The following is a 13,154-nucleotide window of genomic DNA, read 5'->3' as shown; positions in this document are numbered from 1 at the left end:
TTTAAAGAATCCATATTCAGGTAGTGACAGAGCCTTTAAAATGCATTCTTCTTTAGTGGGAATGTCGGCACGTTTATCCATTATTTTGACCCTACCACCTTTCTTATTTTGCAACTCGTTGGGTATATTTGGTAAATTATTGGAAATTAAAAAAAAAAAAAAAAAAGCATTAACTTACTATTGTTTATACCGTGTGGTCAGCTCACAAATCACAGCAAACAGTATAGTGCGTGTCCCAACTAAACCTACCAATAATGCTTCACGGGAAGAAAACAAATCGGTTGGTTTGCTGAATGTATTATGGTGTAAGCCTGCAGATCAGGCAACTGTTATTTTGAATGGGCCAGTGCCTTTCCAAAAGAAGTCAGTAGAGATGACGTTAAAGTCGTCTAACATACACTCACACTTGCACTGTCTAACACTATACACATATAAAAATACAGACTATGACGCACAAACACACTGAATCTGGAACTACAATACAGTAGACATACTGAATATGACACTATACATATACACACTGACTCTGAAGCTACAGTATACTCACTCACACTATACCCCCTCCCTACCCCTCTCACCTCGTAGAGACCTACCATGCTCCCGTCATGAATCCGGCACCCTGTGCTTTCCTGCGGGGTGCATTGAAGCAGGCATTATGTGACTCTGCTGGGCGCCTCGCAGTACCCGATTCACTGCACCCCTGCAGGGAAGCACGGGGTACTGGATTTATGATGGCAGTCATGGCCAGTTTTTTTTTTTTTTCACCCCTTGTCCTCCAAAAACCTGAGGCTTGTCGAGCCCTGCCCTGGCTATTCTTTCCATTTGCTGCCTTTTGTTACATTATACTTTTAGAAGGATAGCCACTCAGAAATTAATAAAGATTTGAGAGAAACCTCATGTTTAAGAATCCTCCTTTAATTGGTTTGGTTTTCTGACGTGCCTACCTTTTCAATCAAATATGAGGAAAAAATGCCATAATTTAAAGAATATACCACAGCCTTTTAGACCTACTTTCATAAAGGTCATTACAGTACAAGCACTTTGGACACTCTACACCACACTAGCTATACATGAGCTACTTGATGTGAAGATTCAACAGTGTTCATCATGTTCAGTCAAAGGAGATAGGTTCAGCCTAGTGGTAAAGCAGACAGTATACTCTGTGCTCAGTATCCAGTACTGTTCAGCACACAATTAACAAACAGTCCAAACAATATAACAAACAATATACCTAAAGCATACCTTCAATTTTCTTTTCTCAGGACAAGCCCAATTTTGAAGCTCCATCACGATGTTCAGTGTAACTGCCCCACTGTCCCACTAGTGGGCACTTAGGCTCCAGGGCTAGTTGGGGAGAGCGTCTGATCACCCCTAACTGGCTTAAGAAGCAATAAATTCCGTGCAATACAGACTTCCATTGCAGCTCCATCACGGCCACCTCCCAAAGCTCTGAAGCGGAGAGCTGCAAGAGTTAGCTCTTTGGTAATGGTGACCAGGTGGTCCTGCCCTGACCGTGCCCCTCCTGTACATTGGCCACACAAGCTTCCACGTCTGTGGCCGCCCACCCCAACACAGGTGTCTCAATTTAGATACATGGAATGGTCGGGGTATCCTAAGACCCTGGTGACACTAAATGAAATTGGCTAAAATCATATTATTATTATTATCATCTTTTATTTATATAGCGCCAACAGTTTACGCAGCGCTTAACACAATACATAAATTCAAGGGGTATGACAAGACGATAATTGACAGACTAAGACAAACTGATACATTTGTTGGAGAGAGCCCTGCTCACAAGCTTACAATACCTCTTATCTCTGAATGCTGCCAGTCAGGAAGAGGCAGTCACCTGTCCATATTTTGTTCAAAATATACATTATTTGTTTAGTTGAGATTACCATTCAGTCTTACAAAAGCATGTGAAGCATAAATCAACCTGTGCATCCAATATCATGGAGGTATATCCCCCCCCATGAATCCCAAGATGTTTCACTAGAAGCTGATTTTTCTAACCTTCTTCTTGTCTTCAAACGGTAGATGAACTTACTTATCAGTTAAAAGCAACCATTTTTATATGTTTCTGGGAAAGTTGTTCGGTATACAATTGAATTTAGGACTCTCAAAGATCTCATCTAATTCAACAAAGAAAAATAGATTGATTAATTAAATAGGTGCTATCTGTGCCAAAGCAGGTTACTGGAAATGTTACAGTGATAAAGTCTTATACGCTGCTGGCATTAACATTACAAGTGACTTTTAGATGTGTTAATGCATCACATAGACCATTTTATGCCTGGTTAATTTAAAGCTATTCTGGGGTCATGTTCGCTATACCAAATGCTCTTACAGAAGCATGTTAATAGTATCTACGTGGTTTGTACTATTCGGTCCTTCACTGGCGTTGGAACCCAAAAAATTGTGGTGGAGGATAGAGATTCCCTGCTCATGGAAAGTATCTACAGTCATGTAAAATAGTACACCCTCTTTGAATTTTATGGTTTAACATATCTGGACATAATCCCAATCACCTGCTACATAACAAGACCGAATCATCCACCCTCCACACCACCACTGTGCTTGACAGTTGATATTCTGTGTTTGGTTTTCGACAATTGTGGCGCTGTGCATTAAGTCCAGGCATCTCCACTTTGGTCTCTTCTGTCCAAAGGACATTGTTCCAGAAGTCTTGTGGTTTGTTCAGATGCAGCAGAGCATTGCACCTTAGGGTGAATTTGCTAAGATGTCTCTTCCTGGGAAGATTTGCTTCTCTAAGATCATTGCTGATGTACTTTCCCCTTGGCATTGTGTTAACACACACCAGCAGACTTCTAAAAAGTCAGCTTTTCTAGAGGTGGTCACACTTGCTGATGATCAATTAATCGAGGGTATTTGCTTAGCAGCACCTGTCTGCTACTTATCATCTTAATTCCTTTGTTTTTCACACATGGCTTCTCTATTTTGGCTTTATTTTTGTTGATTAAATCATGACCTAGTGTAATATGTCATGTGTTGTCGTTCATCTGAGGTTATATTTACCTCATTTTTAGACCTGCTAAGGAACAGATGATTGGTTTTACATATCAGGAAACAATAGTATATAATTCAAAGAGGGTATACTTTAGGGTGGCCATGTTTTCTAGGACACACTTAATTTTTACATATTGCTGATCAACCCAGATAAAATGCTGCCCTGCAGTATGTGGGATATTTATACTTTTTTAAGGTATGTTTAAGGTGATTAAAAATTAGAGGTGCAAAACATAACCACCTTGTCAAAAGTTTGTAATTAGTTTAACTATATACAGCCAAGTGTACGCATTTACATAGAATGTAAAAGAGCAAAAGTGTAGCCGAGTGAGTCTTGGTCATACACAGCGATGATGACCTACTTCATCAAGGAAATGTGCGGTTTGAGTTACATAAGTGTTTCTACAGTTAATTCCTCTTAAAACCAATGTGGCCCTCTTTAGCCCCCAGTGTTGGGGGCTATGTCATGAAGAGGTGTTAATCATTATATTTCTCAGTTTATTGGAACCTTAGGTTTTATTGTATTTCTCAAATTAGTGTTTCTTAAACAGTTATCTTAAGCACAGGAAGGTTATCGGAAACATAGACTGGTATTATAGAAGAGGGAATGTCTGTGTTTGTTCTCTCTCTTTTCTGATGCTTGTTTCAACCTTCTAAAATTAGCATAGCATCAGCTCCGCTGGTAACAGGATCAGCGCAAGTAGAATTATAATTCTAGATTAATTTAGAATACGCTTTTAGGGAGCTTTGTATAATTGCCTTATTAAATAATAGCAGCCTTGTCAGAGCTAGACTGTAATAAAATAATAATGTAATGATGATGGTGATGTACCTATAATTTAGTACATGTAATATCCTTGCTGCTGATGGCAGTTACTGCAGGGCTGCTCTGACATCATTCTTATCCACAGCAGCTGAATTTCCTTTGTTTTAGCATCGACAGAGACGCTTGCTGAAATGCGTAAGTGTTTTCAACCACTATTAAGTGACGTTAGAATATACATTATTATATAGTCATGATCTATGGTACCACCACTGCATGTCACAGTGCTAGAATAATTAGTAGTTAATTATTGGCCAGAATTGGCATCCTTTAGCCTAGTGGTCAACTGCTAAAGACATAAATATATGTGATCTTTCGCTTCTCGGTGCCAAAGATGACCATCCTGCATCTTCTAAAAGTGATCCACTCAAATACCAATATGTATTTGTGGATCTCAATGGCTAGACATTTCTGCACACTTATGAAAGCAGTCCTTACATACATAGTTATTTTATGGATTAAGATCAATGTGCAATTTCTGCCCAAGTAAGCCGGTGATGTGATGATAAATCTATTTTTCAGGAGTTACTATAAGCAGCCTTTCTGTGATTCCTCTTAGATCGATCTTGTCTTGTGTACCTTTTATATTCATGAGAACTTCCCAGCGAGGAACATATTCTTCCCAGTCTCCTGTGATGCTACTGGGTACCATGGATGTGTTTTTCCCTATCACTTCAACTTTTTCAGCCTCAGCTCATGGAATGTACTTAAACGTGCTGTAAAATCGTGTTTTACTGCTCAGTAATAATTCCTGGTGGTTTTATGTGAATGCAGTTTACAGTCAATAACCCACAAGGTTCTGCAGAAGAGGATTTGTGATGAAAATCTTCCTTTCCATATTACTTTCCTTCGGCATCTCTGGTGCAGCTTGGGGGTCAGGGTGGGTCACGTCGTTCATTGCTTTTGTGAATCTCACGCTCCATCTCCTTCCCCGGAGAGTTTACCGTAAAGCCACTAATTTAAACTCTTGCTTCCAGAGTCTCAGGGTAGATAATGTGTAAGCACAAGACTTAACCCTTTAGGCCCCAAAAATTAATAATGGTCCCCAGGCCTAATTTTAGTCTTCTATAAAAAAAAAAAAAAGCCCTGGAAAATCAGATTAAGGGCCAAATTAGTCACAGGGTAGCATGGGAGAGAGAGAGAGTTGGGTTTGACGTTTCCACAAGATGGTGGTCCCCATTCATGATCTGCCCTGATCCCTAATTCCAGCATTTGTTGTCTCTTAGTCCAGCTGAACAAATTCACTGGTTAAATAGAAAAGCAGTTTTGCAAAAGTCAAATACTGCACTGTGTTCCATGATTCTAAACAGCTAATATAATACTGCAAAAAATAGCACATGTAATCTAGTTTCCTTATATAGAGCATAAAACGAAAGTCTGTTGTTTTAAACCTTAAAACAAATATGGGATATGCTGGTGGCCAACCTGTATCTTAGATGATCAGCACTCAAGGTATTTAAGCAGGCAGCTGTGCGAAAATCTCCTAAATCGATTACAGTACGTTTTTATCCAATTAAGGCATACATGGGGATGTTTCTATACTGAGCTTTACTTAAACATTGAGCTGCTATTAATAGCCACAGGCTTTCCAGTGGTCAAAAGGCCCACATCATGCAAGATCACAGGCCATGCTGATTGGACCAGAGACAGGTCTCACGATTGGTATATTGGGAGGTATTGCGAGACCCAAAGCAAAGGGCAATTTGCCTTAAAGGAAGGATCCCTATGGTATTGATTAAAAACAGTGGTCTTTGTTTACGGTGCCGTTTAACTATTGTCTGCATGTGCTGCCGCATAACAGATTTATAAGCCGAGCCAGAGAGGTTTTGGTCTCTTCCAAGGGCTAGAGTAACATCTGTAAAAACTTTTATTTCAAAAATAATTTTACTCACTTCCATAACTTTTGGGGGGTTTTTTTACCACCCACTACCAGTGTTCTTTAATTTTTCCATCCCCAATCATAGTGAAGTGGATGTGATGACGTGTTGTTACCTTTACACATTAAGCTGGGTCCAGCATGTCATTTACATTGAATGAGCAGCTAGGCGTGAGTCTTCACTGTTTGCCCAGCCCTAGGCATACATGCAGCATCGCTCTTGCTTGAGGTATCATCTGGTTGTGTGTGTTACTGTGTTTCGCCTTTACTTGTTGGTAGCATGTAGCCCCATGTTATTGGCGGCCACGGGGTTAAATCCCTATTCACACCTCCCTGGTTAAATTTGCAACTTGCGCGCTGATAACGAGAATTCTATCACGTGCGTTTTCAGATAATTAACACTGCATGAAAGATTATGTGCTGGAGCTCATTATGGAATATTGCATTAATTTCAGTTCATGATAAACAGACTTTTATGTGACTTTTATTATTAGCTTACTTGTAAATTCCCAGAGCTGCTCTTCCGGTGAGTGACTATAACTCCTATTAATCACAGCTATCTCTGTTATGGTGATGTGAATGGCTCCTTGGTAGCATATTGATCAGTGGAGATTGAGGTATTTTTTTGTTGGCTTCCCTATCATTTTTAATAGCTAAATGCAGCTATCTAACCCTATAGGTTTTTTGTTTAATTATTGTAATTGTGTTGTTTAGAAATTAGATCATTAATTGTGATTTTAGGATTGGACTAAGAGTATTTACCCAAAGCAGGTACAGAGAGACTGTAGCAGAGGGACCCGGCAGACTCCATCCATGAGAATTGCATGTTATTTACAGCTCTGCAGTCGCTTCCTTCATGCAGTAAAACACTAAGGCGAAGCATGCTGCAACTCACCTCAATTCAGCAATAGAATGTGGCACGTTGACTAATTAAGGTAGATTTGGTACCCAATATGCCTTCCTTAGGTGCTAGGTAAGAAGGATTAGACTTGGATATGAAATACTGCAGGTGCCTGTGCCCATGGTGCTATCAAGTCTACAGAGAGCCCCAAAACTCTGGTTGGGGCAAGCAAAAAGACAATTCAGCCATGTTTTACACCATTTTCACTTGTTGCTGACCAATACAGGAAAATTGCTGCCCCGTGCAGTATGTGGGATGCAGAAACTCAAAGAATGTAATACGTTACTTAGATATTCATGCCCCTTGCCCCATGCAGGGCACAGTGCATTACCTCCACGTGAACAATAATGAGTGTCCTGCAAAGAATAACCAGTATGGTCATCCTGTTCGCAAGCAGTGATTGTGAAAGGTGGATTCAAATGAGATGTGTGTAATGGTGTACACATGTTCGAACACTACCGCCTTGTGCCAGATGCCCGCAGAAAACTAAACAGTACCAAAATCAGCTGAAAATATGATTCTTGTAGTATTTTTTGTAGTCTGCCAAGTTTTGTGAGGTGGACAATATATCTTGGATTATGTATATGTTTTAATACAAAAAATAGAAAGAGGGGCTGGATGATAAACAGAATAATGAGTACGGGGATATCCCGTTCAACAAGATACCAAAACTAAAGAGGAAATAAAGGGTTCAAAGAGCAAAAGCCAGATATAATAAAATATAACTTTTAATTCATAAAGCTAAAAAAAAATGAATGGAATGAAACCGTAACATGGCTTTCTCCCCTCTTGCCTACCTGACCCGTCGGTTTCTTCTAATTGAGAATTGATTTTACGGCAGTGCCCTTGGCAAGACAGTTTGATAAATCCTCTCGCAGCCCGACGCTGATGTGCGGTCTGATGTCCGGTACTAGATACTTTACTTCTGCATTACCGGTCATTTATCTATTTATTTACTTATTCATATTGATACTTGGTTTTGTTACATATATATGTTACATATATTTCTTCTATGGGTTGGTTATGGGGATTCATAGTGTGCTTTTTAGTATTTGCTTTTTAACCCTTTAAGTGTCTTATGGCAATGTAGCCCTGATTATACACTGTGCATTTAGCACATTTGTTATGTCAGTGTCTATTTATTTTATACATATTAGGGGGTGGTTTATTCATTATTGTTTCGTTTCATTAAGTTATGTTTAGATTTCTGAATTACAAGTTCTATTTTATTATATCATTTACACCTGTATACATTTTAATTATGAAGCACCATTAGATACTATAATGCTATGACGAAGAGAACAAAATTCAGAATAACATTAAAAGGGAACAATATACCAATTGAACAATGAAATATATTATAGCATTTCTCTTTCCAGTTGATTATTCTAGTTTTTAGGGTTTTTTTGCGGTCACATTCTTACTGGCCTCTAGAGAACATTCCTTTCTCTAGATGGCATCTCACATCCCAATGTCTACTGGCAAGAGCATTTGGCATAATACACCCCTCTAGCAAAAGTCTGAAAAAGTAACAAAACAAGCTCCATTCTGTGTCATAGTAAGTATAATCCTTCCAGAATAAATACTAAATGGGCCATAATCCACCATGAAAAGAACATTTACTGCCAGTTTAGTGATTTGGGCTTTGGTGCAGCATGCCAATTTCTAATCATTAAATAATTGGTCTGTAATGGATAGATTTTTTCCTAGAGCGAAATCCTAACATCTACACCCCGGTGTAGCTGTGCATAACTTCACAGTTTCTTGAAGTGCTTAATAAATTTCATATGAGCAGAGATGAGGCAAACGCACAGGATGTGGAGAATGATTCACAAGTGCCTTATTACAAAAATAATTCCAGAACATGGTAACTGGTACTGCATATGCCAGAATATACATGAGCTGGTTTCATTTTAAATGCAACTTTTTTGTGTGTGTATATATATATATATATATATATATATATATATGTGTGTGTGTGTGTGTGTTCCAAAGCCATCGAATAGGAATATAAGAATTCTGTATAAAGGCGGTTGCCACATGGCATGAAAGCCGGTGAAGCTGCTGCCGTCTGGAGCTTGAAATAATAACGGTTGAATATACCTTTAAATGAAGTATATGACTGTTAAGCAACAGTGAACATTTGCTAGCCAATACACATATGGTAAAACATTTGCTGTGTTATTTTTGCTTTTTAGAAACACTGCGATCGTCAAAAAGCTAATCTGAGGATCCGCTTCAAACCGTCACTCTTTCAGCATGTGGGGACCCACTCCTCTTTGGCAGGAAAAATACAGAAATTAAAAGTAAGCAACCTCATTTAGTTACTTCTATTAAAAAAAAGGTATGAGCAGACCTCAGGTGAGATAAGTGAATGCTGTCTGCCCCCAACTAAACAATACAGATAGGAGACCAGTGTAGATATTCCATGTGTGTGTCTTATTCCAGGATTCCCATGCAAAGCTGCTGTGAGAGTTTTATGTTCAGTGGACTCATTATGTGACCTTCTAATAATTTGTGTTTTTACCGCATTTACCATCTTGAGAAGTGTTGCCTTTTATCATTGTCGGTGTGAAACTTTGCATTATTCCCAGCCCAGTTGATGTCCCTTGGGATGCCGTTTCCTGCCCATGTTATAACATACATCAACACTTCAGTACGTCACGGCATAACACGTCTCATCCGGACAAATGTATTTCCTTTCATATGATAAACAGGACAAAGATTTTGGGAAGCAAGCACTGCGCAAAGAGCATGTCAACCCTGCTGCAGAGGTCAGTACCAGCCTGAAAACCTACCAGCACTTCACCTTGGAGAAGGCTTATCTGCGAGAGGACTTCTTCTGGGCCTTTACACCAACCGCTGGGGACTTTGTTCGCTTCAGGTTCTTTAAGCCTTTAAGGGTAGAAAGGTCTGTTTGCAAATGTGCTATTTTAAGTGTAACATTTTTTAGTAGGCTGCTACTACTGTTTGTTCTCGCATTTTATATGTATTTTCACAGAAGAACATGTATAAGATATCCATAATTGGATATAAAAATATATAAATGGGCATAAAACTTCTGTATGTGGAGCTACTCTAGTGGGAAATGGCAAATCTATGGCTCAGTGGACATGTTGTTTCAGTTGTAGTCCAACACCTGTTCCAAGCATATACTCACACTTTTCCAGGCCTTTACATCGCACCAGGTGTCTGGGCACAAATCTAGGACTAGCAAGTTAATATCATGTATGTGTGCAGATATTTGAGTGTATGATGAATGCAATAATGATATATTGGGCTTTTAACATTGTTTTAAACAAATTAATCAGTCGTGTTATTGCTAAATATAAAAAAATTTAACCTTTTAAGGGACACTACAGCTTATAGACTTAAATGCATACAAATAGCTGAGTGTCCTCGTTAAGTTCTTTTCTCCCTCTTGCGTGGATGGATTCAGGGGATGTGTTTGGGTAAACACATTTCTTGTTTGCCACTAAGCATGTGCACCATGTTCTCCACCAGTGAGGTCCAGCTCGGCCCACACAAGGATTCCAGAGGGTCAAACAATGTCCTCCATGTGCACTCCCATTGATTTCAGTCTCTCTCTCTCTACCTGCTCAAAGGAAGTCATAGCAAGAGATCTATGTATGTGGGACTAAGGATCTCAGTGCTCTTCTTTGGGTTTGGACAACCCTCCACACCCCTTTAATTAGGGTAGAGGCCCGAGCCATTGCATTACAACTTTGAAAGCAACTTAAACTTTAAAATGATATAGGAGCATTATACACAAGCATTAAGAAAAAAAGTCTTTATTAATGAACTTTTCAAATTGTCAGTGGAGGTAAAGCTTGTCCTTCTGTAACACGAGGCAATTAAGCAATGCTCGATTGCACCAAGCAATTTTCACAGCTGTAAGTAATTTTAAAAGGTGTCAAAATAAGAGCTAGAAGCAGATGTGAAGTAGACGCTGTCTGTTCGGGCTGCAGCTTCATCTTCTCCCTGGGATCTCAGTTAATTAGAATTTGAGAAATAATCACGCCTCATCTTAATATCGACGCGCTGCTTAGGATCCATCTAGTCTAATCCTCGCTTCCTTCCTCCTCCGGCAGGTACTTTTTCCGAAGCGGTAACATCGAGCACCCCGAGGATAAGCTGTACAACACCACGGTAGAGATCCTGCCTTTCGACGTAAGTCTTGGGTCGGCAAGAGGAAGGTTATATTAAGAAAAGAAAATAAGTGTCATAACATTTATTTAGCATACAGCACTGTGAAGGACATCCTTTTAATGTTCTGCATAAGTTATTCATGCTTTTCAGACATGTAAAAGACAAAGAGTGGTCTTGATAATTGTTACAGAAACTGCACATCGTTTTTCTTAGTCACATGTGCTGTTATTTTTAGTTCCCATTGCCAGTACACCTACATTTCTTTAAGTGCATGTCTGCTCTGTAGCTCTGCTTTTATAAACCCACGGCCTGCTTCTTCTACCTAACATGAGGCTAGTTCATGAAAGACTGACACAGCTGACACTCAACTGAACTATGATGAATAGAAGAGTATTTAAAAGATCCCCCATAGCCCAATTTCAGTAAAAGTAAATCATCCTTCGTAAAACTCCTGCACATCTCATCGAGACTTTGTTGCAGTGTATAATGTGGAGACCTGAAGAGCTGTGCTCCCCTTGAACGTTGTTCACCAATGAATATGAAGTTAAGAAGTCACTTTGGCTTTGAACATTCTTTTATTTTATCCCTGATCAATGATAGATGAGGCAAAGTGAGACCAACCTGCTGTGGTGTTATCCTGAAATAACTGAGAGTTGGTTCTTCAGGATTATTCATCTCTACTTAGTTATTGCTGATTGCTGTTGATTGGTATAGGTGAACTTTCAGTGTGGTGGTCAGTAACGATCGTCAACAAATTATAAGCACATGCAGTAAGTGGCTTTAGTAAAAGGGTAAGAGGAATCACTCTGGTAAACTCATTATATGATTCAGGTCTTCAGCACAGCAATGTGCTGAGTAACATGTGTTACATTTATGTACTTAATGGGCCTGCCATTGTAATCAAAGTAATTAGTTAATGACTTTAGGAAGACTGTTTAGAACATTGGCCTTAGGATACAGAGGTAAGAGTTGACAATGGGCTGAGCGATATCGTCGGAAATCTTTCTGGAATTGTAACTTCCCCTGTAAGTGTTCTACAGATTGAATTTAGAAATGAAACAATTCAGTAGGTATTTTTAGTTGGATTTAGAGCTCGGTCTGTGTATTTCACAAAGCGAGCATGCGTCTCTTATTAAATTATGGATTAGGTATCTGCAGCAAAGGAGCTTGGTGAAGGCACCTGCTAAAGAAATCCTTTCCCAAAGGAGTACATCATCCAGATTGAACTGGGAATCCATATGCAGTTTAGCACAGACTCTTTAAGCTCAAGGGGCTTGAATACAAATACATCACTATAAAGCAGAATAAAATACCTGCCTTCCCGGCCCACACGCCATTTAATATCTGAGAGCCATGTTCTAGGAAATCCGAGTGGGAAACTCTGCTAAGTGTGTTCCGGCTAAGTGTGGTCCTATTGCGCTCATATATAGTTGAGGTTTTTCAACATGCTGATTTTAAGGAATTTAAGGGCATCCCAAATTGTTCATTAGTACAATGCACTGAAATAAATGTTTTAGTAATTGTCATTAAGCTGGGATCTTGTTTCTAATGAATCACGTTGTCACTTATATTTTGTTAAGGTAGATTCTCTAAGGGTAACTACAGGGAATAGGCCGTCAAACCCCTTATTTATATAATAGAAGAAAGATTGCTCAAAAGTGCATTGAAGAAAGAAAAGTCAGAAAGAAGGAAAAGAGGAGGCACAAGAGAGAGGAAAGAAGGCGATGGGGGGGATTCAGCAGGTACTGAGAGCTTTAGTACACCATGGTGTAAGTGTCAAAGATCTAGAACTCATCCCACTGGCTCCATGTCTTAGCGAAAATATGTGAGGTATTGGAAGCTGAGTGGGGCATTTTCTTAATGATGCGGGTAGCTGTCAACGAATAGAGGACCTCTTGGATAGTTGGAGATACGCGATTCTTCCAACGTTTGGCTATGCAGAGTTTTGCAGCAGTCAATACATGGGACAAAAGTGTGCGATGTGAAACAGAGATATCTGGGAAACATATCAAGGAGAGCCACCTCCACCGAGTCCGGAGGCGGTGATGGGAGAAGCTCTCCGATGAGGGAGAAAACATCTTGTTCTGTTTTTTTTGTTGGTTGAATTAATGGTCGAATTCTCCTCAGAAAGAGTTTCCTTTAATTAGATCATGCGCATAATCGAGACAAGGCACACAACACACAAAAGTCGAAGCGTTGTCTAATTACATATTAAGATTACATGGTTTATATAGCATCTTATCTACTTCTAATAGCATGCATCATTATGATTGGTTACTTTTCAAGCAGGTTACACCTCTTTAAGCTGCATAATTAAGAATGGCCTAGACTTGACCCTTTGCACATATATATATAGAACAACATAGAGTAGACGT

General features: G+C 39.4%; 1 protein-coding gene across 1 annotated transcript in view; it reads left to right on the top strand.

The window, feature by feature from the left end:
- MGAT4B (alpha-1,3-mannosyl-glycoprotein 4-beta-N-acetylglucosaminyltransferase B) overlaps positions 1–13,154 on the top strand; it is a 105,438-nt gene that overhangs the window by 84,511 nt on the left and 7,773 nt on the right. Inside the window, exons 10-12 of the mRNA XM_053465545.1 lie at positions 8,829–8,936; positions 9,348–9,541; positions 10,722–10,800. Coding sequence (XP_053321520.1) covers positions 8,829–8,936; positions 9,348–9,541; positions 10,722–10,800 — 381 coding nt within the window. The remainder of the gene's footprint in view (positions 1–8,828; positions 8,937–9,347; positions 9,542–10,721; positions 10,801–13,154) is intronic.

This window comes from Spea bombifrons, chromosome 4 (assembly GCF_027358695.1).
Source record: "Spea bombifrons isolate aSpeBom1 chromosome 4, aSpeBom1.2.pri, whole genome shotgun sequence".
Lineage (NCBI taxonomy): Eukaryota > Metazoa > Chordata > Amphibia > Anura > Pelobatidae > Spea > Spea bombifrons.
This window is presented reverse-complemented; position numbering and strand designations above follow the sequence as displayed.